The sequence below is a fragment of the Varanus komodoensis genome, unplaced genomic scaffold (assembly GCF_004798865.1).
Source record: "Varanus komodoensis strain SLA01 unplaced genomic scaffold, ASM479886v1 scaffold1, whole genome shotgun sequence".
Taxonomy (NCBI): Eukaryota; Metazoa; Chordata; class Lepidosauria; order Squamata; family Varanidae; genus Varanus; species Varanus komodoensis.
Window position 1 is genome coordinate 96,968,370 of NW_025335268.1, and position 26,636 is coordinate 96,995,005.

Sequence of the window (26,636 nt, forward strand, 5' to 3'; positions counted from 1 at the left end):
CAAAGAAAGGTTCAGAGGATGGCTGCAAAGGCAAGGGCTTTGTCTGGTTGGCTGATTGTGTCCCCAATGAGGCCTGTCCAACAGCAAACTAGGCATCTATTTATTCATGTATTTATTTAAAACATTTATACCCCATCTGCTGTCTCACTTGGGCCAAGGCAAATTGGATGGAAAGTCTGTTAACTAGGTACTCTCCCCTATAAAAACAAAATGATGAAAGCTCACAGAACACTTCCATATTTGCTTAAGTAAGCTTGAACCAGTACAGGTTAGTTAAGGTATGCCAAATAATTTTTTGTAGCACTTTCTCTTTCATTGCTTGTGAGACCTAGGGCTGTGTTGCTCTGTGTTATTGTACTTATCCTGGGACAAACATCTAGAAGGAACTGATCCTACTACTTGTCAGCCAATAGTATCTTGTAAGATGATGCAACTAAGAATTTTAACAGCTTGGCTCTCCTTTTCCCCCACCAAAAAAAGGCATCAGAAGTGCTACATTTGTTCTGTTGGATTATGCTGGCAGATGCCCAGACATGTAAAATAGATTTTAGAGACATAAAACAGTTATTGTATAGTTTATTCTTACAATTAGATCCATTCCATTAAAAAGTGGTTAAACTGAGACTGGCATAGTTCCAAGGAATGAAAAAGTAATACAACTGGATATAGTAAACTGCCACTAAAGTTAGTAGGCAATTTTGGTATTTTTTATATAAACGATTTGACTTTTTAAAACTACACATAAGAATATATTCAGAGGTACCATTTAACAAGAGGGGCTTTTAAATATAGGCCAAGAGCCAGGAGGCTGTGCATGCAGGCAACACCAGGGCTTGTCCAGACTTGCTGGAAAGGATACTCATTCAGGTTAGATGACCCTCTAGAGATCGTTTCAAAGCAGTGCAAAGTGTTGCAGCTAGAAGGAAAAAGAAGCCTCTCTCCGTTGAAACTGAAGGGCTTTCTCCTAGCATGCCCAGTGTCCTCTGGGTACTGGCTGTGGAATGTAGGAATGGTAAAATCTACCCAACCACTTCTTAAAAAAAATAAAAAATTCTTCCTTCTTTAAAAAGTAAGAAATGAAGCATTGCCAAACCAACTTGTAGTAAATTGGAAACAGAGAAAGTCTGAACAACACTGTAACTATGAAATATTTTCACACACTTTAGGGTACAAATTACCTTACACTGGAATCCAAGACAATGCTCCCACTGATTTAACAGTGCCGAACTGGACCCTTAGCTAGTGGCTACAGGGTACTATGTATTTTTATTAAACTATTTTTTCATACTTCACCTTGAAGTGGATAACAACGTGATTTAAACAGTGTCAAAAGGGTCTTCATTTAAAAATCAAGTACTTTAGAATCAAGTCTACATCATTTCTGCTATGGGTTCTAACATTTTATATTCATTCATAGGTTATACCAGTGCAAGTGTCACAATATAAAATTGCACAGAAAATAAAATATACAGGTTAAATTAGTTAATAAACATCTATTCCACTTGAATGTTATATTAAGTAACATAAAGACTGAGACTTGCCCATTAAATATTCAAATCAACATTAGAACATATACCTGTCTTATATACAAATAAAAAATATACGTCTATAGTGGTATGATCAGGCACAGCAGAATACATTCTTCTAGATTTATGAACATTTTCAGACTATTGCCTGACAGAGACCTCTTAGATTTGCATTTTGTATTTTTTCATAACTGAAAGCTCATTATGAACTATGATGAATCTTGTTAACGTCTAAAAGGGGTTTGTGAGTCTGTTTTACTAACCTGTTCGCTCAAGAGATTAAATGTGTCTATGAAGATAAGGGTGCAATACTTGTCATACTTACTCAGAAATAAATCAACGGAGTCAATAAAATTTGCTTCCAACTGTATATAGGACTGTAGCTCATTCACATTCTGAACAGTTCAATTTCACAGTTCATCCTTTTCAAAGTCATCACTAGTTGTGCTAATTTATGAGAGCTACCTCCACATGGACTGCATTATTGCAATATGAGCAGAGCAGTATCTTTTTAATATCCAAAACCAGTATTAGTGGTAAGTGCTGCATGATAGAAAATGTAGCAGTCACATTCACTGTAAAAGCACGAAGGAAGTTTAAGAATAGTTCCATGGAATTAGAAAAGCATGGAAAAGAAAGTAACCCGACCATCCAATTCAGACTGCATTGAAGAAAAGGAGATACTTTTCTCACAAATAGGAAATTAGCTCTGTTCTAGTGTCAAACACACTTTTAAAAGGCAGTCTTAATTATGTGAATTGCTCAGTTAAATTGTTGGGGAACTGGGAGACGCCTGGGTTACAGGATTTCCTCTTCATGGAGCCTCCATCCTGTAGTCTTCATCCTCTTATTGTCTTTGTCTTGACATCCTTTTTCACATTCTGAATTATCCATTTTAAGAATCTGGTACCCAGAAATCATGTATTTTCCCCTAAAACAAAAAGATTTTGATGTATGTGTGGGGGGGTGTCAGAACATTTAGATATGCAGTTGTGGAACAAATGAATTTGTAGGCAAATGAACTTCAGTGGAAAACTTTACAATTAGCTTAACTGGTAGAATAATTAATAAAAGCCTTGGTTAACCCACAACCCATCCATTCATTAAGTAGGCAGCTGGTAATTTATTGTAGTTTGATTTGTAACTCTAGGAGAATACAAGATGGCCTTTTCACCTATCAATAAATACCAACTTACATTTAACCAACCTTGTACTTCCTGCATTACCAAAAGGCACATATGCTCAAGTTTAAATTTAAATCTAACATCAGTATTTTTAAAGTGCCTCATAGCCCTACCAAGCACATACCTTTTAAAAGAAAGCAAAGAAACTTTTAGAAAAGGAACCTTTTTTTTTTGTTTTGTTTTACAAAAGCAATGGGATAAAAAAAAATAAAAAGCAAACTACTTATGTAGATTCCTAGTGATCTTTTAATCAGAACACGGAGCAGCTTAGCTTTAGCAAAGCTGAAGCATTGGGGGCAGCCCCAAACAAGTACGTCCTACCACCTGCTTACTAGACCCTTGCCCATCTTGGCTACTCAGGAAAGCCAATGATGGGATTGGGACCTGGATCCTGGAGGTGATCAACGCCTCTTTAAGAGACGGCCGGGTACCTGCCCCTTTAAAGGAGGCGGCAGTCTGGCCATTCCTAAAGAAGGCATCCCTGGATCCAGAGGTGGCCACCAATTATAGACCGGTGGCCAACATCCCGTTTCTGGGCAAGGTCTTAGAACGGGTGGTGGCAGGACAACTCCAAGCACTCTTGGATGAGACTGATTATCTGGACCCATTTCAGTGTGGCTTCAGACCTGGGTACGGTACTGAATTTGCCTTGGTTGCCCTGTACGATGACCTGTGCAGGGAGAGAGACAGGGGGAGTGCGTCCCTGTTGGTCCTCCTGGACCTCTCAGCGGCTTTCGATACCATCAACCATGGTATCCTTCTGGATAGGCTAGTGGGATTGGGGGCCGGAGGCACTGCTTTGCAGTGGTTCCGCTCCTATCTCAATGGCCGATTTCAGAAGGTGGTGCTGGGGGACTATGGCTCTGCGCCATGGCAGTTCCGCAGGGGTCCTCTTTGTCCCCCTTGCTATTTAACATCTACATGAAACCGCTGGGAGAGGCCATTAGGAGGTGTGGGCTGCAGAATCATCAGTACGCTGATGATACCCAGCTCTATTTTTATTTATTTATTCATTCATTCATTCAAAACATTTTTATGCTGCCCCCATCGCAACGAAGCCTCGGGGCGGCTCACAACATAATTAAAACATATAAATAACAGTTTATACAATTAAAGATTAAAAAGCCCAGTAACATCTCAGCTTAAAAATTTTAAATCCTATAAATGTCATCTTTACAACACATTGGGAGTTGCTTATCATATAAGCATGAGAAGACACATTTGCACAACCTTTGTTTCCACAGGTAAAATGCTATTTATGTTAATATGTGCGATATTTCTCTAAGTGTACAATGACATGAAAAGCTAAACATACTACCTGAGTGGGCCGACAGCTGTGTATCATTTCCTGCCATTTGCTGTATGTTCTGGCAACTAAGTCTTTTACCTAGGAAGAGAAACACACAAACTGACAGTAATCTATTGAGGAAAAGGATTACTACAGCTCACACACACACACACGGGATCGGAACACAGTGGGACTTAGTTTTGAGTAAACATGAAAAAAGAATTGTACTGCATCTGCTGAATTTTCCTAATTTAATATAAATGTGGCTTGACGAAAATCTAATTGCTCAAGTGAACGTAACTCCAGGCAATGCACACTTGTACAGCTAGTGTGGCTAAGAAACATGTGGATGCTTTAGGAATGAAAAGGTGAAGTGAACTTTGCCTTTAATTCTCTCGATTTATTTCCCACCCAAATCAGAGACTACAAGGGGAACCTGCGACAAAATGTGGCAGTATGGAATGGTCGTGCTCAGTGTTCCAGTAAGTATCACAACCAGATACAAAAGAGACCACAGCTCCTATTGTTGTAACCCCCCTCACAATCGAACATGCAGCTAGGGCATGGCTCGTCACAGGTAAGAAGCATGATCAGAGTGTCCTGTTCGCATAAGAACAAGAACCCCAACGAATGTGCACGCTACGCAAGGCTGACCACAAAGCAGCCTTTGTTGCTATGCGCTAGCATAACGTCATGCCCTTGTACCCACGCTTGCTTGCTTTAGCATAAAAAATGTGTGCAAATGTAGCTCAGTGGATTTCCCCTATTGTTCGCTGTTATTCAAGCACCTGCATAGCCGTCCGTGTAAAAGAGTATAAAAATCCTGCCTTCGATCTGCTCAGCACCACACTCTCACGAGTGCATGGTCCCTGCCGGCAGGTAAATAAATCTCTTGGTAATTCCAACCAGTCTCTGGTCTCGTCTGTAAAATCGCCCCACAACATTTGGAGGCTCCAGCGAGATGTTGAGACTATCGGTCTTGCCTCCCCCCCGACACCAGGGACAAGCCCATAGGCATCTTATGCCTCTACCCCGGTTCGGTGGGACGTCTGACTAGCCGAGAGAGGAGTAACCGGTAAGTGCGCACGGCGGTTCCCCGCCATCTGTTCTGAATATCTGCAGATCTGGTATTGGAAAGAAAAGCCTGCTGGACGCAGCGTAAGGGCTACTTTCCGGTCTGAGGCGAGACGTCGCTTCCAGCCTCAGTTCCTGTTTAGATTGTCTGTCTTGTCGTCTGTCTTGTTCCCGTCTGTTTTGTTGATGTTTTGTCGTCTGTCTTGTCTGTTTTGTCGTCTGTCTTGTTGGACTGACACTTGGAGTTCTCAGTATGGTTTATGTCCCGTTCTATCATTGCTGTCTGTGTTTTCTGTCTTGTCTGTTTGCATTGAAATGTGTTCCCCTTTCTGGGAGGTAAGCATAGCCCAGAGTGGGTTTGGGGGTTCCTCAGGAAATAGAAGCTCCCCACGCAGCCGCACCAATCTGTCCTCTTCAGGGCAGGGTTGAAAGCAAGGGCGTGGATGGGTGTTCTTGCCCCTGAGATGAGAATGTGTGAACCTGGCTTTGATTGAGAAAGATTCATGAGGTCATTTGCCTGAGCCCAAGCATGCCTGAGTCCGGCTGGGAAAAAGGTGATGATTAGGGCATGAGTGTGTGGGATTTTTCCTTCCCCCATTCCTTATATATGAGCCAGAACTGGGAAGTAAGGAAATGTGTGGCCCTTGAATTGGGCTTGCAAATGCAGGTCCTACCCAGTTTTCTGGACATACTCAATAAGCTTATCCTGTGTGAAAGCCCTGTGTGCAAGAGGGGTTATATAGAAACATTTTTATGAAGGTCCTTTCCTTGTCAGAAACTGGGAACACTGTTTTAATGTCTTTAATGTAAGTTTTCTGCCTCTTCCATCTGCCTTACAGCCCTCCGAGGTAGGAAGATTCCTTTTTTGTGAGATTAAATAATTGTGTTTGAAATTCCAGGAGGGGATGCTGATGGGCAGAGGAAAGATGGAAAAAATGTGTATACTGTTGGGAATACTCAGTAGGAATCCTGAAAAGGATTCCCAGTGAGATAAAGAAAGGGTTTTATATTGGGAACATATTGCTGGTAAAGTTTTGCAAATTTAAATTGTCATGTTTAGCAATTAGCCTGAGCAGTAGCAGGCTGGAATGCAACAGGGCAGAGTGTGAAATCAGGGGAAGACAGATTGCAGTTGACCATTAATAAATATTTCTGCCAAATTAGTTGGTTTTTCTTCCCCTGTTGAACTTGCAGCTGTTTGGAATGTGAGGTTTGAGTGAAAGGCAAAAAGATTTTTATTCTGGATGTTGTGTGTATGCCATGTGAGAATGATTCAGGGGGTGCATGGTGCTTGGAATGTGAGAGAATTTTAAGAGTCTTGGTAAATGGTGATTTGGCACTTTTTCTACTGAAAAAAAAAATATGGGAAGAAATGTGTAACTTTTGGAGTAAAGACAAGAAAAAGAAAAAAAAGAGAGAGGAACAGTCTACCTTGCTAAGAGCACTCCCATTAGTTAAAGAGACAGTAACTGCAGCCTCTTCTCTGGATTTGGTCCGGCCAACTGAATTCAGGAGGGATTTGTGCTGGAAAATTTGGATTTCTTGACTCTGTGGGCTTGGCTATTCCACAGAGCCAAGAAAAGGGGGGGATGCTCTGGCAGGAAGATACCACAAACACCACTTTGTGAGTACTGCAGAAGCAACACACACAGCCTCTGAGCATGTGCAGAGTTCAAAATACTTTGGGAAGTTTGAGCAGCTCCGCTTCCAGCCACAGATTGGAGGCGGGCTTGCACTAGTTCTCAAAGAAAGTCTTTGAGTCTCTAGAAAACTCTAAAAGGAAATCTTGGTGTCTTGAAAATAAAAGTTGTGTAACTGAGGTAAGGCATTTGAGTGTTCAGAGCTTGTATTGCCTCTGGAAAAATTCTGCCTGGGAAGGGTTGGGTTAAAACAAAGACCCTCAAGCACTCTCAATGAGTCACTAGGGTTTTTTTTAGGAAGGGAATCCTTCCAAAAAGCAACTGTTGTGAGCATGTGATTTGTGTCAGCCATCAAGAGTTTTCCCTCTCCAATAACTTCTATTTTTCTATGCAACATGGATCTGGGTCTTATATATGTGTGTGGGTATAAGTTCTGAATTCTGAGTATACCATTTTGTTATTTTGCTATGTTACAACTGAAGGATTGGGAGGAAATGGATGAAACTCTGGGGCTGTGTATGTGTATGCAGTAGGAAGAGTTTCTTTTCAAATCTATGAGGCTAATTTTCCCTTTGGTGTCCAACAGAAAGTTTTGTTTCCTTTTTCCTTTTGCAATGTGCCAAATATTAATGATAGTGATATTGCTGTTACTGATGTTACTGGTATTGATGCCCTTACAATAGCCTAATGTTTGTTGGGGACTGAGCCCATTTGCCAGCCCAAGGATGCCCAAGGATGTTCATCTAAATGCGCAAGCATTGATTGTTAGATGGAATGTGTGTTAGTTCAGGTTTGTTTGTGTTAACAATGGGTTGGTGCATTTTGCATCTATGTGGAAGAGTATCATGTCTGCAATAAGAAATTGTGTAAAACTGTTCTCATTGTCCAGAAGAAAGCACATTTCTCTTTAGCCTAGGCAAGCAACAGGTTCGTGCAACACCAGTTCAACAAAGGATTTATTTTGTGTGCATTTTTGCATTGGTTGGATTGATTTATAACTGGAAACAGCAGACCCCCCCCTTCTCTGAAAAACCACAAGGCTTGATTTATAGTTCGATTTATAGCTGAGTGGCAGCTAGCGTGCATTGGCAGCCATACTAAGCTGGAAAGGCTCCGGCCTGCAGCTGGATGGGCGACTGCATGTGGATGCTGACTGCTATGGATTACACACCCATCATCCTCCTTGGGATGACTGCCAGCAACTCCTGCAAGTTCTTTTTACTTTTTACTTCCGAGGAGCGCGATCGGATTCACCTTGAGGCTCGGAAGCAGGTTTTTGGCACAGATGGCCAACCCACCACTGACCCGGTTATTCTGGAAACGAGCCTCCCAGCCCAACGACCCAACTGGGATCCAAATACGATTGCTGGTGAAGGAGCTCTAACCAGGACCTCCAGATCATCGGCGCGCACACGGTAGAGACCCTTCTCTGAAGCCCACCTGATCGCTGGATCTCCAACGCTCGCGCCACGCAATATCAGGTATTACTGTTGGACCCTCCCCGGGTAACCTTCTCCAAGTCTCCAAGACGATGGTCCTAAATCCGGCCACCATCCTGCTGGGGGACGAACAGGAGGGCCCCGCCCCCGATTGCACTGAAGTCCTCGACACTATCACCGGCACCTGACCAGATCTGTCCGATGTCCCGCTAAGCCCGCCGGACCACAGCCTATTTACAGATGGGAGCAGTTTCGTCAAGGACGGAGTCTGGTATGCGGGAGCAGCGGTGGTCACCAGATCTGAGGTAATATGGGCCCAGTCACTGGGACACGGCACGTCAGCCCAAAGGGAGCAGCTCATCGCCCTAGCGCAAGCCCCCCGGTGGGGGAAGGGGAAGACTCTTAACATTTACACGGACAGCCGGGACGCCTTCGCCACGGCTCACGTCCACGGGGCGTTGTACCGGGAAAGGGGACTGTTGACCTCTGGGAGGAAGGAAATAATTTTGCTGACAAAACTGCCAGAGAGGCGGCCCTAAGACCACCCCCTCTGCTCCCACGCCTGGCGGAGGAGACGCGCGCCGAGTTGTCTAACCACAACTTGCTTGAGTCCTTGCAGGCCCTCGATCGCGTCCGGCACGATATTCGCCGACAGGTTCGGTCCAACATGGGCAAGACTACTGAGGCTCCGGACCCCGCGGCCGACCATCCCCCACGCAAAAACCCGGGAGATTGGGTCTGGCTAAAGAACTTTCACCCTGTCACTCTAGGTGCCCGGTGGCTAGGACCCTTCCAGGTGATCCTCTCCACTCCTACAGTGGTAAGACTGGCCGAAAAACCCCACTGGTTCCACGTGACACAGATAAAGCCTGCTTCGCCAGTCCTCTCGGAACAATGGACGGTGCACCAAACCGGAGACCCTCTGCGAGTCAAGTTAAAAAGGGGTCTCCTCCCAGCAGCCCTCCTGATTCTTCTCGCCCGCCCAGTAGGCTGTCCCCTCCCAAATCCACACCAGCACTTACCACGGAATGGACCTTGCAGACTGATTGGCAGACCTTCCCGCCAGTGGCAACCGTCCTGACTCACACCCACGATACCTCCCCGGACTTCTGCATAGATCTCTGCCAACTACTTCCGCCCGGGTGGACTCACCCAGGCCTCTTCTCGGTGCATACGGTTGGAAGGGACTGCCTGATCTGGGGGTATGGATGCGGAACTGATACCTTGGAAAGGGGACTGTCGCAGGAGCAGTATTAAACGGGTTATCTTACAACCCTGGGGCCCGGTGGGACCTAACCAGGCTCTCCCTCGCCCTCAGACCCCCACTCACCGCATCCCTGACGCTCACACACAGCGTGCTCCGGTCCGGGCTGCTAGCCGACCCTCATCCAGCCGCTCATTTACACTAGTGTCCGCAGTTTTTGAAGTCCTCAACGGGACCAACCCAAACATTACATAACATTGGTTATGCCTGAGTCCTCAGCCGCCTTTTTACACGGGAGTGGGAATAAATGTGTCCTTTTCTGTCCTTGCTAAGATCTTCTACTCCGAAAATTACGGGAGCGCCTGCCCGTGGGGGGGCTCCACCCCTCTATAACATTAGAGGAGTCCTCAGGTCAAGGGACCTGTGTCACGGGCCCTGTGATGATCCACGATGCGCTGCTACTCCTGACCCCCACAGCACGCCCCTACCTCCTGGCAGCCCCGAATGGTACTCTTTTTGCTTGCTGATCCAGCCTCACCCCGTGCAGCTTATGTGCTGCCTTGGATGAAAAATGCTGCTTTTATGCACATCATTCAGGCATCATCCGTAACAGTCTAGACCTAGTCAAAGCCTGCCTGGAGGACCGGGAAAGGCGCCGCCAGGAGGGTTCCAACTGGTATCAGCGCCTCTTCAACTGGTCCCCCTGGCTGACCAGTCCGCTGTCTTCCCTTGCTGGACCTCTTTTAGGGTTATTTTTCTTTATTTTCGGCCCCCTCCTGCTCCGTTGGGTTACCCGCCTTGTCCAGCAGCGCATTGACAATACTGGCACTTCATGCCAGGTCTCACCTGGGCCAGGGTGCTAGTTACAAGCACCATCCACTAGCAGCTCGATGATTCGATGATTCGATTCCCCAAGAAGACCAGTAGGGAATGTTGTAACCCCCCTCACAATCGAACATGCAGCTAGGGCATGGCTCGTCACAGGTAAGAAGCATGATCAGAGTGTCCTGTTCGCGTAAGAACAAGAACCCCAACGAATGTGCACGCTACGCAAGGCTGACCACAAAGCAGCCTTTGTTGCTATGCTCCAGCATAACGTCATGCCCTTGTACCCACGCTTGCTTGCTTTAGCATAAAAAATGTGTGCAAATGTAGCTCAGTGGATTTCCCCTATTGTTCGCTGTTATTCAAGCACCTGCATAGCCGTCCGTGTAAAAGAGTATAAAAATCCTGCCTTCGATCTCCTCAGCACCACACTCTCACGAGTGCATGGTCCCTGCCGGCAGGTAAGTAAATCTCTCGGTAATTCCAACCAGTCTCTGGTCTCGTCTGTAAAATCGCCCCACAACACCTATGATTTTCATAGCTGTTTAGGAACAGGGATTGTAGTAAGTTTAAGTTGCATGAAAATTTCACTCTTGTACACAACTTTTCAAGGTGCAAAAGCCTTGCTTCTTTTGCATCTGGCTACCCAGATGCAAGTCAGTCAACCATGTCCTCATCCATCATTCATTCATTCATTGTTTCCACATGAGTATCTATGCCCACTCCTCTGTCGCTCAATATTTTATGGTTATTTAGCATACTTATGTCTTCATTGAGCTGCTCTGGGCTGCTTCCCCCAACATGAGTGCCTTTTTGTGTACTTAAAAATTTCAGGGTTACTTCAAGCCTGCCAATACATGCTTCTTATAAGTAAATGATGCAGTTTTGGCTCTCACTACCTGATCATTTGAAATAGAATAAATTATTATGATTATTCCTTACTTTCAGATAGATGCCTAAGTACAGTTCTGAACCTGCTAATAATTAGAAGGACAGCTATAGCAAATTAATCAGAAAGCACAGTACTCTAAAGGGTGGGAGATTTTCTCATTCAGTGCATTTTTATAAAATGCAAACATTCTGCATTATTTAATAGTGACAGTTTTAAAGAAAGAAATCGGGGGGGGGGGGTTTTGCAAATGATTAAAATGTATTTCCCATTCTTAGATGCTCAGATCTTGCCATATCTGCCTGTGTATTAACATCAGGGTTTTAAATTTATTCTCACACATTAACATGCAGGACTAAACTATGGTGCACTTTTGTAATTTAAAGTAAGTATGAGATGGACTCCTGAAACCAGTAATCAGGAGCCTCACAGAACTTTTATGTCTAGACCAAGAAGGGATGTTAAACTAAGAGATGCCACCCCCACCCCATCTGAGCACATCTTTGGCTGTCCTCAGACCACTCTTTTGTACACAGTGCAACTCACCTTAGTTCTATAGAATAGCCTGACATCTTCTCTAATATCGCATTTTACATGCTTCTCCAAACTGCTGCAGAGTTTCAACAGCCATGCCTAAATGGAAGGAAACATGTTAATTTCATAACTTTAGTTATTTTTCCCAGACAAAAAAGCATAAAAGGCATGACATTTCAAATTGAAATATTCCCTTAAAATATTTTAGCTACTTTTTACCCTTTGATTTACCAAGCATTTTATAAAACTATTGTAATTGAATTACTCTTCAATTTATACACATCCTTAAGGTGCCTTACAAACTGAAATTTAAGAGTAAACATCCTAAAAAGTTAACATAAGAAGACTACCAAGACAGCTCAAAATAAAATCCAGCAAAGCCATTTAAAGGGTCCAGCTTGGAACCAAGGCACAGAAGTAGCAGATGAAAGAAGTACTTCCATAAAACTATTTAGTATTTACTAATTCTATTTTTATTTTGGTTTTAATCCTGTTAATTTATTTACTTATTTTATTGCTGCTATAATTGGTTTTTGTAGTAAATGTTATATTTGAACTGTTTTATATTGTTAAATTTTAATATGTTGCAAGCCACCCAGGTACCATATGACTAGTGCAGCAGCATATGAAGGAAGGAAGGAAGGATAGGATCAAAGCCCACAAAGTAACTGTTAATGAAAAACTTGGGGAAAATAGGATACTCTTGCATAATGCATAAATGACAAAAACAGTGAAGCCAAATAACCTAGGGAGAGTGATCCAAAGGGAGGGTGCCAACTGCAGGAAAGTCGATTCCTTGAGTAGCCACCTGTCTAACTTGTGAAGGCAGTAAGACCCAGAAAAGCCCACAGCAGCTGACCTTAGCAAGCAGGTTCCTATGGGAAGACGCAATCATTTGGATAATTTTGGGTAGGAGTGGGAAATCTGTGGCTCCCCAAATGTTGTTGGACTGCATTTCTCATAATCCTAGATCAGTGACCATGCTGGCTACAGTGAATGGGAGTTGGGAGTCCAACCTCTATGCTTTATGGTATGGATCAGCACTCTGAATTATTGAAGGCACTTCATACTATGGAAGCTACTTAAGTCTTCACAAGGAAAGCTGAATCTCGGAAAATCTCTAAGTCACAAACCTTTTCTTTAAACTGAGAATATAACCCTAACCAGAAATGGTTGACTGCCTCCAAGATGTAGTATATTTCATAGCACATGTGTTTTCATGCAAAATTTTCGTCATATGCCATCTAGGAATTTGAACCAATCACTTACCCTATGACTGCAGTCTATAACCTCAGCATTGGTAGCTTCCCTGACCAGATGAAGAAGCACGTAGATCAAATAATACACCTAGAAAATGAACAGAACCTGTAAGTACAAAGCTTAATAGACTGAGAGCAGCCAAATTCATGGGTGGGATAACCAATCAGTTTTCTTATGATACATAGTTTAATTCTTGTAGAACCTCTATGAAAAAACACAGTTTAGAAGTATCTCAGAACATTTACCTGAACATGTTATTGAAATACCACCTAACTCAAGAATAAGTACCAATGCAAGATGATCACATATGGCATTTGTAGTCTTATGTCTTGCCCTTTTAACTACTCACAAATCACAGTAAGAGCTGGTTCATACCCAGTAGACATGTGGGGCATGTAGCTGCTTTAGCATGAGCCAGTTATATACAAAAGTGTCTATGAAAACAGGACACTTCATCCACCCTTTTCCACAAACAAGATGCTTTTTTATGCAGAGAGGCCAGCTTGCCCTGCAGGGATTGTGGCAGCATTTGCATCACACTAATTCCACCCTGCAAATAAACTACACAGGGTGGGTTGTTTGTGAAACAATCTGATGAATATAATTTTTTCCTGATGACTAAACAACAAGGATCAGTTACCTAAGGTTGTATCAGAGAGGCACAAGAAGGTCAAAAATATAAAATAAACCTCTGTTAAGAAGGTCAGAATTTGTAAAGATAAGCCTGGAGAAAGATGTTTTGACAGGGAAGGAAGTGTAGATCAAGATAAGTATTTAGAAAAGTAACTGAATGTTTCCTGCTATGTTTTCTGTTACTAATCATTGCAAAAAAGCTAAATGTACATATTTGCTGGTGGTCTGGAATGGAGACAGGCTCACTATATATTGCTAGCATCCACCTACAATAAAGATGATTTTTAAATGTAAAACGACTTGCTGGTGCTGCCCGTCTCTCTCACAGTCAGACAACAAACAAGAGGGACTGTTTTCATCCTCAACAAATCTATGGTATGCCTGAGAGGCGAGCAGGCTCACCATGGCTTGTTCACCTGTTTGTGTTTTGTTGCAGAACCCATCTTGTCTTTCCAACCTCACTCCAATCACTATCCATTTTTGTTCTCTGCAGTTTTTTGAGTCTCAAACAATCAGGGGGATTTTAATATTTTCAGCCCAGAAAATTAAACATCCACACATATGGGTTCTGTGCCTGTGTGCAGCCTGTTGTCTGGACGCTTCTACAGCTTAGCATTTGGGTTGGGCAGGAGCCTCTCCTCTTCCTGATCCAGGGTTACACAAGAGGGGATCCCACCCATTCCTTCAGTTCCATTGAGACTGCCATAGGCCTGAGCACTGAGGAAGGAATGTTGTGCCAACCCAGTCCAGCACCTGTGTCCAGATACTAATTGCGCAGTCCTATACTGAGCCAGATGAAGTCTCCAAATAATCTTCAAAGGCAGCCCCACACAGCATGCGTTACAGTGAACTAACCTGGATATTAGCAGTGTATGAGTGACTGTGGCCAGGATCTGACTATCCAGGTAGGAACGAAGTGGGTATATATCATATCTTTAATATGACTTTGGAAAGTAAGCAAGAAATAATCAGCTTCTTCTTTGTAGTGGTTTAACAAGTCACAGCTTTCAATCATAAAATAAACCACACAAAGCAGTCCTGATTCAATAAATTAAAAGGAAATATGGGGTACTTCCAAAAAAGGTGTTTTCTATGCAATCTTTGTTTTATTTATGGAGTTTCATGGTAGGTGGGTCCTGATGGCATCTTCTATTTTATGACAATTCCGTATTTTCTCACCACTGCTTCCATCCCCTTTTTGACTAAAGAAAATTAATTAGGTGGAGATGGAATAGCTGTGCAATGCATTTTGACTGGTACTGCTAGGAGCCATCTGTTGGGAATCACTCTTAGCCATGAGCTAAGTGAGACTGCTATGAGTCTACATATTGTCATCATGTGGCCAAAAGCAGGCTAGATATTACAAGATGTTAAATGGGGGGAGACACTAGAAGATTTCCCTTTTACTGCTCTACAGGAAGCAGAAAGATTCATAACTGTGCATTCATAAATCTAGTTATCTACCTGTATTCAGAGCTAGTGTTCTATTAACATGATCTTTTTAGAGGACACTGCCGTAAGAGATATTTTGAGGAGAGACGCATAGAGCTAAGATACAATATCTGAATTTCACTTGTAGGACTACTAGATCTTGGATCCACAGAACTTAAAAGTAGGGCAGGTTTTAAGCAGGGTCTAATCCATGGAAGAAAGGAACTGAATTGAGCCCCAAGCTCTTCCCTAATAATCAGCAGCATCTGATTGGCTAGGATAAGCCATATGATCTCTCCCCTACAAAACCTTCCCTCATCTGCTGTGGTTAAAGCAATCAGAGAACCTTTAACATATATCAAAACATTTAAGTCTTTCCTTCACACCTCACCTCACAAAAAGGGACCCTTAACACAGTACATAGAAGAAATATAAAATACATTATTGATAATCACAATAACCATCAAAAAAGATTAAACAAAACAATTATATAGACTTTTTTGTTTGTTCAGAACTTGTATTTGACCTTACCTGGGGTTCAGAGAGTCTCTTTAACAGATTTGAAGGTTTCATCTTCACTAGATTCTTACACAGAAGTGACATCTATTTAATCCCAGGGAGAAAAATAGATTAGAGAAGAGTAGCTTACTTGCTGAATATTAGCAACACTATCTTAAACCATTTTAAGTATACCAAGAGAAATGTTGGTCTCACAGGGTCTCACTATCTTAAACCATTTTAAGTATACCAAGAGAAATCAGGGTCTCACAAAACTTTGTGCAGCCTCTGAAAAATCTGTTTGTCTCAGAGGCTTTCAGTGTGATTCTGAGAATTCTCAAGATTCTCATGTTTAATTTAATTTACATCACAATTAAATTAAAGGAACCAAAAAGCAATCCTTTTTATGGAGAACAGCATGCATCAGCAAGAAAGCAGGAGATAAAACTAACAGCAAGTAAAGTCAAGTATGAGTGACAGCTCTGGGTTGTAATTCAAGTAGGTTAGATGCATAAGGCTTTGGATTTATCTGGAAGTGTGTGTGCCGGCACACACGCACACACACATGTGTGGGTATAATAACATTCCCACACAACAATACAGTTATTTAGAAATGTGCAACTGAAAATAGAGGACTAGAGAATAGTGATCAGAAACAGGAGAGCAGCAGCAATGAGGAGATGAACAGCAAGAACAGCCAAGAGCACTGAAAAACTCTCTCAGAATTTTGATAGGCTCCTCTGAAGAGGAAAAGGAAGAACACATGGACACATTTTGCCACCAAGTCTCTGTTTTGTCTGGTGGTTCCAAAATGTGCCTCTCAGATATGAAACCAAACACTTCGCTCCTGGACAAACTGTGTTTTCATTTATAAATTATACAATAGCGATAACTATAGTCCTAGGATTTACAATATGAAATGAGAAGATAAATAAATCAAGAGTGCTTCCAGATAAAACTTTTGTTGTATAAATGTGGAATTTGATGGAGTGTCCAGACAATGACTTAGTTCACATCATCACTGTGGTCCACTGTGGACTCTTTAAACCACAGTGAGTTGCAGTGCCCATAGGCTCCAAGTAGCCAATTCAGGCTTCTTGATCCCAGCTTCTAATGTTGTCCAAAGCCAGCACAACTGCTGGCAACTTTGGATGACATGAGAAGCCACACTCAGCAAATGTAAAAATACATAGTGTTTTTAATAAGCCATTGTGACTTATTGACTTGTATGAACCGTTCCAATGTTACTTTCCATTTGTAGCCCTCCTGTATTTTCTACTACTTCTTTTCCATTACCACGAATAGCCAGCGACACAATGCTTTTTGATTGATTACACTAGGAACTATCCATCTGGAAGCACCCTAAGTGAACAGACTTAATTCTGGGAAGCCAATTTTTTCAATAAAGAAGTGTATACTACACCTGCTGATCATGGCTACTGGGTATGCTCTCATGGTTTTTAAGAAGCTTTGAGATTATTACCAAGCTAAGATGTCTTCTAACTTGTCTGCAAAAGTAAAGTACAGGTCAACATGCTATGCTACAGTCTTGTGCTTTCTGTTGGTATTCTGAAATTATGCACATAGTGTATTAATACAAAGGCCTACCTTCCACGGGTAATCCAATTGGGGACAAACTGAACCAGCCACAACAGATTGTGATGATGGTTGGACAAGCAGCTTATTGCCACACATAACTCAGCCATCTTTTTAAAAGGAAAGGAAACATTTGTTAGTAGAATACAAGTGCATTTGCTAAAGCCAAATATAAAATGTTTCAAGGAATCAATGTTTTTTCTTTAAAAATGGTATTCCAACTTATGAGCATTTCATAAAATGCTATGGAACAGAATGGTTTACTCTTATACATGCTTCTACGGAGATAAAAATTTATCATTATTTATCATAGTTACCAGCAAATAATATTTCCTATTAATGCATTCAATATACCTAGAATTTACCAGTAAATGGCTTGATTTTTAAGTGCTATATTTCTTTAGTACTTAAAATTTCTGTTCTGGCAAAGCTTCAATTCCACAAAACATGGCCAAATACATTGTTAAAGAAAGACTTTTAATTGATTCCAGGGGTGCAGTGACATTCCAGTTTACATGGATTACACTTAATTATAAACATTACCTTTGTATCCCACTCTCTAATGTTTTCCAACAGTTTTATAACAAGGCACTCCAAGTCCACTAATGGAAATTGTTTCAGCTCTTTTTCCAAGCTCAGTTTAAATAGCAGCAGTAACAACAGAAATATATCTTCATCTGTGTAGCCATCTGGGCATATGCTTATGCACAGTTGTAGAAACTTAACAAGGGACAGAAAAGGAAAGTAATAGTCAGAAGATGTTTAGCAATATTAGTGACTTCAACCCTATATTGTGCAAGTGCAATTTTTTTCTTCAGTCTGAACTGGCACCATTTCTTTCTTAGTCAAAGATTGAGACCTAGTCAACTTCTTGAAGTCAACTTCTGTTTATCACTAATAGAGTAGATCTGAATATTCAATGGATGGAGGGGATTTTTTAAAGTGTTGGTGATCAAGAGTTGCTTCCAGCTTATTATTCTGTTCACAGTAAATACTATTCACAGGGAATCTTATCTGTGATAACCAGATAATATATACATATCTGATTCCATACCACAAGCAGAATAAACACCTTGAGAAAGATATAACTTATGTCAAGCCGCATTGATTTCATGTAAACTAAGCATGGGACTGTTATTTTCACATTGAAAACAATGGAGCACAATATTGTTCAATGTTGGGTCAGACTGTGCTTCCTATTTTAAGTACCCGAAAAAGATAAATTGCTGATAGTTATTTATTTCATTACCCAAACATTTTGCTATACATCTCAAACTACTTGCATATGAGAATTTTGGTTATCACCAGCAATCATGTAAAATGCCAGAAGTACTGTTATGCACAACACATAGGACTTTTCAAAATAGAAAGACCAGACGTAGCCTCACCTTAGCCATGTTGCAAAGACTGGTGTCTATTAGAAGGAAGAAAGGAGTTGAATCTCCAAGGATATCTCCACTTTGTTGTTTCATCACCGTTTCACTCATTTCAGACCTAATGCAAAATGGATCCTCTTTTCCATTTACTTTATTACCATACAACAAGACCAGTTCTGTTTAAGATAGTTCTGCTTAGTCATATGTGTAGGCCATTTTAAAGTTTAGACAGAATATCCTATTATATGAGTCTGCATCTCAAAGTCTCAAGATAGAAGAAATTACAGTGTCATAGAACAAGGACTATAAAATGAACCGTAAATCTTTACATTAGGTCAACTAAATTATACCAGTTTTTGGTAGTAGTCCAATGCTATTTTGGCCAAAGACACAGTGCAAGTCAACCCTGATTCAAATGTATTAGGGGAAAGGAGGTTATCACTGATGTGAGCTGCACTGATATCAGTTCAGTTAGGTTACTTCAACTCCCACATTAATGTCAGCCAGAAGAAAGAAACTTCCTGTAAAAACATAATGGGCCACAGGAAGTGAGCACTCAAGCCCTGCTCCTTGACACTTTCATATACTCTATGCTGGAGTAGGGGCCAAGAAGTAGCACACCTCAAATGCCAGAGAAGTCACAACAACAAATGTTTCTATGGTACTCTATAACAAATCTGGGGAAAATACACTGAAAAAAGAGCTATTATATTAGAAACGTACATAATGTCATCTTCAGTAAAACTGGGTTGAAAATTCTGCAGTGGAAACAATGCACAGAAGGGAGCACCCAGGTTGACTAGCACAGCTGCTATATCAAATAGTGATGGGATCCATGGCCTTGGGTGGTCATTGTCAGCTGAAGCTGCAGAGAGAGCGCATTTAAGAATGTATCTTCAAAGCACAAGAATTTAGAATGTGAACATAAGGTAGATATAAGTTCTGCCTTCAAGTAACTAACTTCAAGTAACCAGTGGAAACTCAAGAGAAATGGAGATAAATGTGGTATGAGACTAGCACGTGTTTTGGGTCACAGCAATTCTACTTTCTTTTCCCACCCTCTTATAGGACAGTGACCTTCAGAGGAACAAATATGCAGTCAACATGATTACTCTGAAAAAGAACGCAGAAAATAAGTGCACACGTGTTCCTACAGAAAAGATCCAGAACAACTTACATAGTTTGTATGTGTGAAAAGCCTCATAGTAATTTGTTTCTCATCTATTACTTAAATGACATTTAAAACACCAAAATATACAAGTTTGTTCAGCATTAGAATACTTGCCCTTAACATTGAATTCTATTGTTTAAGCCATGGGTCCTCAAACTACGGCCTGGGGGCCGGATCTGGCCCGCCATGCCCGTCTGGACCTGTCATGCACCCATGTGCATGCCTGTGACTGCCCACCTCGCCCCACACGTGGGAGGCAGCGGGTTGCGCACTCATAGAAAACGATCTCCAAGCAAGCAAGCAAGCCGCTGCCTCGTGCGCCTGCCTCGCGGCACATGCCCACCCCCGCCTTGCCGCACGGGCACCTGCACACGCTGCCTCCACCCCCTCGCCAGCCCAGGCGCAGCACCAGGCACCACCTTTCCGGCCTGCACCCAGCAACAGCAGCTTTCAACTGGCCCCCTGGGGAAAAAGTTTGAGGACCCCTGGTCTAAGCTAATTAAACAAAAATAAGCTAATTAAACAAAACTAATTTCAATGATGGAATTGAGAAGATTAATGTAAATGAGAAAATTATTAAAGTGTTTTAACTCCAATTTTCACAGATGACATCATCTCTTAAATTTAAGCTCTAGAATACTCACCATGTTCAACTGTTAAAGTCATCAACCCATCCAAAATCTTCCTTGAAACTGAGCTGTCTGGATGAATTGACATCATCTGTTTTTTGGGGGAAAAAGCTACATTAAGGAAACTGAAGGGAATTGTTTATATATCCAGTTAGTGTTTCCATATATCCAGGATCTTTTATTGATATATAAAACTACTGAAATAGTTTAATGCACCAGAGTTCTGAAGCACCCTAACTAGACTAATAAATAGAAAGCTCACCAATTCAAGTCAGAGTAACCACTGCTGCTCTGCTTTTAGTCTCTTAAGATGGAATTGACTAATTTACACAAGCACATTGGCTAAAGCTGCTTTTGGTACCTGACTAGAAGAATGTAAACTTCCTGAGACAATAGGATAATTCAAGAAAAAAGATTCTAGCCTCTGATAATTTGTTCATATTATTCTGATAAGCTATTTATCAAAATATGACAATTCAACACGTAACAATATTGGTCAAAAATGGAAATCTGTACATATTTCTTAGATTTGGTAAGAGATCAAGTTCTAGGGAACCACAGTGGGGTTAGATAGGCACTCTAGAAAACTAAACCAGTTAAAGCTCACAACTAGTATGACTCAGGGTTAACCGTGCCACTATTCCAATACATCAAATAAGACATATCTTACCTGAAACATCCATTTTAAAATGGGGACAGGACAAGGAGAACTATGGTAAGCTGACTTAAGTAACCCTTCAATGATTACAAATAGCTGCTGCGTTATTCCTGATCTGCAAAAAGAATCACCAACAATCACTTAGTGTTTTCAAAGTTTGTCCATCAACTTGAAATTCAGAAGGTAGTATCCAATCTTAGTTCTACATACAGAAATCCAATTGAAATGAATGAGACTTAACTTGATCAAAACTGACTTAACACTCATTCCTTTATATTCTTCATAGGGTGAACATTGCATACCACTCAGAGATTCACAAATCTGGGCTGTGAACAGTAAAAACTATCAAAAACCAGGAGACAGAAATGGTATTAGTAAATGCTGTTGAAATGCATTTTAGCATCCTCCATGGAGGACATATGAAAGAGCTGGGCTCAACTATTACTCAGCAAGTCTCATTGTCTTTGCCAAGAGATTGTTCTATGAGATAGTGGAAAATCTAGAGCACTGTCTCAGATAAGCCAGATGCATTCTTACCCAAGAAGATATTTTTCAATGGGATTTTGGGGGTGAAATCCAGAATTCCTCAAATCAAGGTTATGCTGATTGAAGATCTTCCCAGCATGTATTAGTTGAAATATATTTTCGCCTGGATGCTGGTCAGGAATGGTATCACTGATTATTGAAAATCTCTCCAAAAATGCTCTGTAACACAAAATTATATCTTCAATGTATATACTAAAGAGTTTAAGGAACAGTTATTCAAGACATTTGTCCACCTCAGTTTAATTGTCCAAATGATCACCTAAATGACATATAAGATTATAGGTCGCATACAGCCTTCATCCTTTCTCCATGCTTCCCTAAGCACCTCTTCAAGAATCTCCTGTGGCTTAATCAAGCTGCCGTTGTGCGGAAAAGAATGGCTAGCTAGGAGGCAGTGACAGTGTCGTCTAAAGGAATGTTGTCCTTGGTGCCACATTCTGTGGTCAATGCCGTACTGGCTGGGTTCAGACAATGGAAACCTACACTCAAGGGTGAGTATTGGTTGAGTGTGTGTTGTTGTTTAAACATGGGTTATCATGCTGCCTGAACCCAGTTGCAAGAACAAACATGAAGAAACCCCATGGTTTGTTGTTGGGGTGTGAATGGTGGGTTGGTCATAGGTAACAAACCATGGTTTATTAACATGGTTAGGCTCAGACAACATGATAATCCTCATTTCAACAACAACTTTAATATGGTGTTGTCATGAATGCAGCCACTGTCCCCTTGCCCACAAAGTGTGTGGTGTGTGTGAGTGCATGCACACATTGGTGTGCAGGTATGATCCCCAACCTGAGGTCTTCACAGCTGAAATCGTTGTGCACCCCTGGTTTAGGTCAATCATCTCCAAAAAGCGGTGGCTTCAATTACAGCTGCCAGTTTGAACCACACCATTACCTAACACCATAGTTGTGAGTCAACTATATACAGGACATAGGGTATGAATGAAAATGGATCCAAACAGATGTCATTAAAAGAAATAGTCAGAAATTTAGAAAAAGGGGTCAAACATTATTTCATTGAACATAATCAGATGGAAAAGAAAAGAAACTGTTCTCCTTCTAATAACCTTTGTTCAGCAGATAGTTTCCCATCATCAGGTTGTTTTTCAGGCAGAGAATTTATTTCAGCTCCCCATTCAAGTTGCTGTAGCTGTTGCTCTAGTTCATCCGCCCTGCAATTGAGATAAGGGTGCTTAAGAAGAGTCTTAGTTTCTGGTTGCAACAGCACTCTGTAGAGCAGCTTTTTGAACATTTCCCCTTGCAAAAAGGCTAGTCTGATATGTCTGTCAGCTACAAGAATCTGACAAAGCAGATCACTAAATTTAATTGGCAGATACTTTTTCCTCTTTTACAAAGCAATTTCAAGAAGAATCAGAAGCACCATATGCATTCTCTGTACACATTCTGCAATACAATAAGCAATGCTTCTGGGGGCAGTGATACAACCTAACCAACAACCTGGAATTAAAAGTAATTACCTAAACAAAGTAAATGGCAAATTGCATTGACACCACCCATGTAACTTGACCATGTAGAGGAATATCCTAGACACTCCTTCTAATCTATTTTAAATTACACATTAACCTGTTTTAGAGAATGGCAATCAACTAGTTCTGTACTGTCACAAAAAAGTAACATAGTACTATGATAGCAGCAAAAGCAATTCATTTCTAGCTTTAAAGAGACTTTTAAATTTATTTATTTATTTATTTATTTATTTATTATTTATTTATTAAAACTTTTTTTATGCCGCCCCATTCGCCGAAGCCTCGGGGCGGCTCACATCAAATTAGAAGAGATCCAATTCAATGTTGATTTTTTTCCTACTGGAAGCAGCAAATCAAAGTAGTCCTGGCTTTGAAAGGCAGAACAGTCCCTGAGATAGCTCTGCTACAATGCTAAAGAGAGCATGGTAAAGAGGATGAAGGAGAGATCATGTGTGGAGGACAACTGACCTTCAAAGAACCTCATGTAAAATGCAAATAGTTATTCTTCCCATCAAGAGACCAGTAGGAAATCTATTACATTAAGCAGGCTTCTAGATTAAATCAATTATGATCTTTCCTAAGTAATATAACAGTATTGCAAACTTAAATGTTGACAGGTAAAACTACTAAAAAGACTATGCCCAAGTTAAGGCAGAGACTTTGCAGAAAGCAAGACAGTCAACTGAGTTTCAACTTACTAATCCTATTGCTCTCTAAGGAACCTCTAATTGGAAGATATTACTGGAGGAGAGTAATAATTTTTTTTAGCTGTTAGGGCTGCACATCCTTCATCATTATGTTTATGGAAGGTGATTCTCAACAGCATTAATGACGATAGAAAACAAAGACGTGCATTACCTTCTGAACTCCTCCTTCTCCTTCAAAAGATCCTCCATGTGATTCATATAAGAGACCTGAAAAGATTTTGAAAGCAGAAGAAAAGGCAGTGTTTGAAAATAACTGCATTTTTAACTTTCTATTAGCAACCACTAGACTAGAAGTACTAAGTCACGGCTTTGGTTTGGCTTGGGTACATTTTTACAATACATAAATACGTTTGAAAAAAATAATTACAGTTGCTGCCATGGCTTGTTGTGTCACCCAAACAAAGGAAGTGTGACTTGCTGGGCTGGGGGTGGCATCAATCCTAAAATTACCCAGCAACAGGCCATGTGTTTTTTGAGTGCTGTTGCCCTTCTAGGAGGTTGGCAAGCTGCATCTGGATGGGAAATAAAGCCAATTATTGCATGGACCAGAAATTAAATAAGCTTCATTGACTATCTGAACCAGGCCAGTGGGAGTAGCTGCAGTGAAAGCAGTTGAGAAGACCACAGACTCTGGTAATGATTAGGTGATTTGAAGGAGAGAGCAGTGGACTGTCCTTAATGCTCTCATGCTCTCTTATGATGATTTAGAAAAATGACACTATATATGTCTACCACTGAATTCAATGGTACTTACTCCAATGCAAGTGTATCTAGGAACTGCAGCCTTACTGTAATTTAGATGTTAGATCAAAGCCAATTCAAAACTTTTGCAATAATCTTTATTAAAATGCTTTAAAGTATGTTGAGATGGGACAAATTATTAGATTTGTAGGCATAAATATATGAACTTCCTAGGAATAGTGACCTGAAAAACATAATTTTGATTTTAAACTTGACCAGCAATGTATTCATTTGAGTTGCCAAATCCAGTTTGACTTAAATGAACACAAGACATACTGTTAAGTAATTCTAGAAGCACTGGGGGAAAAAACCTGGACAATTTTCTGAAATGTATTACCTTGGATCAATACTCTGTTTCAGGCAATCATGCAACTTAATTAGACTAACCTTCAGGAGGAAGAGTGTAAAGCCTCTTTGGAAAGTGGGGTGGGGAAAACCCCCTCTGCCAGCCCTGGCAGTAACCCAGGATATTTTCTATCACCACACGTAATATTGATCTTCATAAACCATCACCAGTTTGACAGCAATATAGTGATGCAACTCAAATTCATTATCTCAGGCCAATAAAGTCTACTTTATCAACCTAAAAAAACCCCTTTTTGCCTGCATGCCCATTCCTTGCCTTTCCCCTCCCCATTTGCTTAATATCTTTGCAAGTACAAATTACACCACTTTCTTTAGTTTTTTGGCATAGAAAACTAGGGTTTAAACAAACCAGGTTAAATGTACTGAAACCAGGTACATAATGGGAGGAAAGGTGGAAAAGCAAGCACACAGGCACAAGGCTTGTTCTTCAGACTGAAAAACTATCTTTATTGGCCCAAGATGGTTGCACCTCAATAGTTTAACTTTCTAAACTAAGGTGGTATTTTAGCCACTTACAGCAATATTATGTGATGCAATCATGGTGTCTGTCATATCATCCTCATCACTTCTTTGTTCTGACCTTTTTGCAGATGCCCTGATACTTTGGGCCAAGATCTCTTCCAATGTCATAAGTTCATCATCGCTGCTGTCCAAATCAGAGTCAGAAGTCCCATCCTCACAAACAGAAAGGCTCCCTAGCTTGCTATTCAACGTATCTGTCTTTGGATTGGAAACTCCCTTATTCAACTCATTTAAGTTGCATGATGATCTAGGGATGGGCACAGGATCACAAGCATCTGATGACCGAATATTATTATCTGTCAATGAGGGCACATGCAACACAGCACTTCTTTGGGAAGGAACAGTAGAGACATTTTCACGAGTTTCTTCTGCTTTCTCTTTTAACAAACTCTTGTATGATGTTGGGGGAAGTGGGGAGTTATCAGACCTACAAAATGGAGGGTCTCTCTTATGAACCTTCCTTTCCAGTGCTTTGAGTAAGTTAGTACTCTGAATATGTGAACTTAGCTCTTTTGACTGCTTGGAAATCAACAGGTTTTCTTGAGATGCAATTAATTCATTGCCAAAAGTTTTGAAACCAACAACTTCTTGAGAAAACTTCTGTGACTGACTCTCTTTGACATCTGCAGTTTGAATCTGCTTATTTGTGTTTGTAATATAGTCATAAGCACTGTCTCCATTTTCTTCAACATCAAGAAATTCTACTGAAACAGGCAAGTCCTTGTTTGATGGATTCATAACATCTTGTTGCACATTAGATAACATTTGATCCTTCACGTAGTCAGAATTATCCTTTTCCAGTGAACTACTAAAATTGTGTTTCTCTGTCGGCTTCTGTGAACTTTTCATATCCATTTTCAAAGAGATTCTTTTCCGTTTTCCAGAAAATTCTTTATGTTTGGATATTCCAGAGGTATTTGAGGGGTTAAGGTGAGCTGATGGGCAGGACTGGCTTTGCTTCATAATACTTTTATCAGAGACACATCCTAAAGAAAACAGAAATTTTGAAACTTCTACTGAAAGCAACTCAATTGCAAAATGAAAATCAATTAAAATTTGTACACAAGGCAAACCACTAAAGGGACAGTGGTATTCAGTGAAAAAATTATGTTATTCCTTCCTTTCAAGAGAAAGTCAACATTATAGAACATTGCAAGGGACTATTTCTGTGACAAGTATAGCTGATGAGGAGTCTCCATCCTTAGCTCCCAATACCTCCATATCCACTTTGGCAGAACACAAAGTTTTCTCTTTGGACTGACACATGGCATATAATGGAACTGGAATGTGTTGATGACCTAGTGACATTTGTTTGTTTGGTCAGATAGCACGACCCTCTACACAAGTGATTAATAAAATATTGGGGCTAGTCAACCTCCAAGTCAGGGCCAGGAAACTTGTGGCCTTCCA

At 41.0% G+C, this 26,636-nt stretch overlaps 1 protein-coding gene across 10 annotated transcripts in view; it reads right to left on the reverse strand.

Moving 5' to 3' along the window:
* Positions 1 to 559: 559 nt before the first annotated feature.
* SLF2 (SMC5-SMC6 complex localization factor 2) overlaps positions 560 to 26,636 on the reverse strand; it is a 39,650-nt gene continuing 13,573 nt past the window's right edge. For 8 of the 10 annotated variants that reach the window (XM_044437403.1, XM_044437445.1, XM_044437473.1 and 5 more), the window contains 16 exons: positions 25,221 to 26,212; positions 23,749 to 23,804; positions 22,471 to 22,575; positions 21,393 to 21,560; positions 20,868 to 20,970; positions 20,213 to 20,288; positions 19,121 to 19,262; positions 18,410 to 18,515; positions 17,565 to 17,741; positions 17,034 to 17,131; positions 16,849 to 16,933; positions 15,459 to 15,530; positions 12,873 to 12,950; positions 11,616 to 11,702; positions 4,029 to 4,097; positions 560 to 2,457 (listed from right to left, as the gene is read on the reverse strand). In XM_044437403.1, coding sequence (XP_044293338.1) covers positions 2,422 to 2,457; positions 4,029 to 4,097; positions 11,616 to 11,702; positions 12,873 to 12,950; positions 15,459 to 15,530; positions 16,849 to 16,933; positions 17,034 to 17,131; positions 17,565 to 17,741; positions 18,410 to 18,515; positions 19,121 to 19,262; positions 20,213 to 20,288; positions 20,868 to 20,970; positions 21,393 to 21,560; positions 22,471 to 22,575; positions 23,749 to 23,804; positions 25,221 to 26,212 — 2,450 coding nt within the window. In that variant the 3' untranslated portion in view covers positions 560 to 2,421. Of the gene's footprint in view, positions 2,458 to 4,028; positions 4,098 to 10,577; positions 10,722 to 11,613; positions 11,703 to 12,872; positions 12,951 to 15,458; positions 15,531 to 16,848; positions 16,934 to 17,033; positions 17,132 to 17,564; positions 17,742 to 18,409; positions 18,516 to 19,120; positions 19,263 to 20,212; positions 20,289 to 20,867; positions 20,971 to 21,392; positions 21,561 to 22,470; positions 22,576 to 23,748; positions 23,805 to 25,220; positions 26,213 to 26,636 lie in introns of those variants that run through there. The other 2 variants (XM_044437412.1, XR_006415444.1) reach the window with 2 other exon arrangements.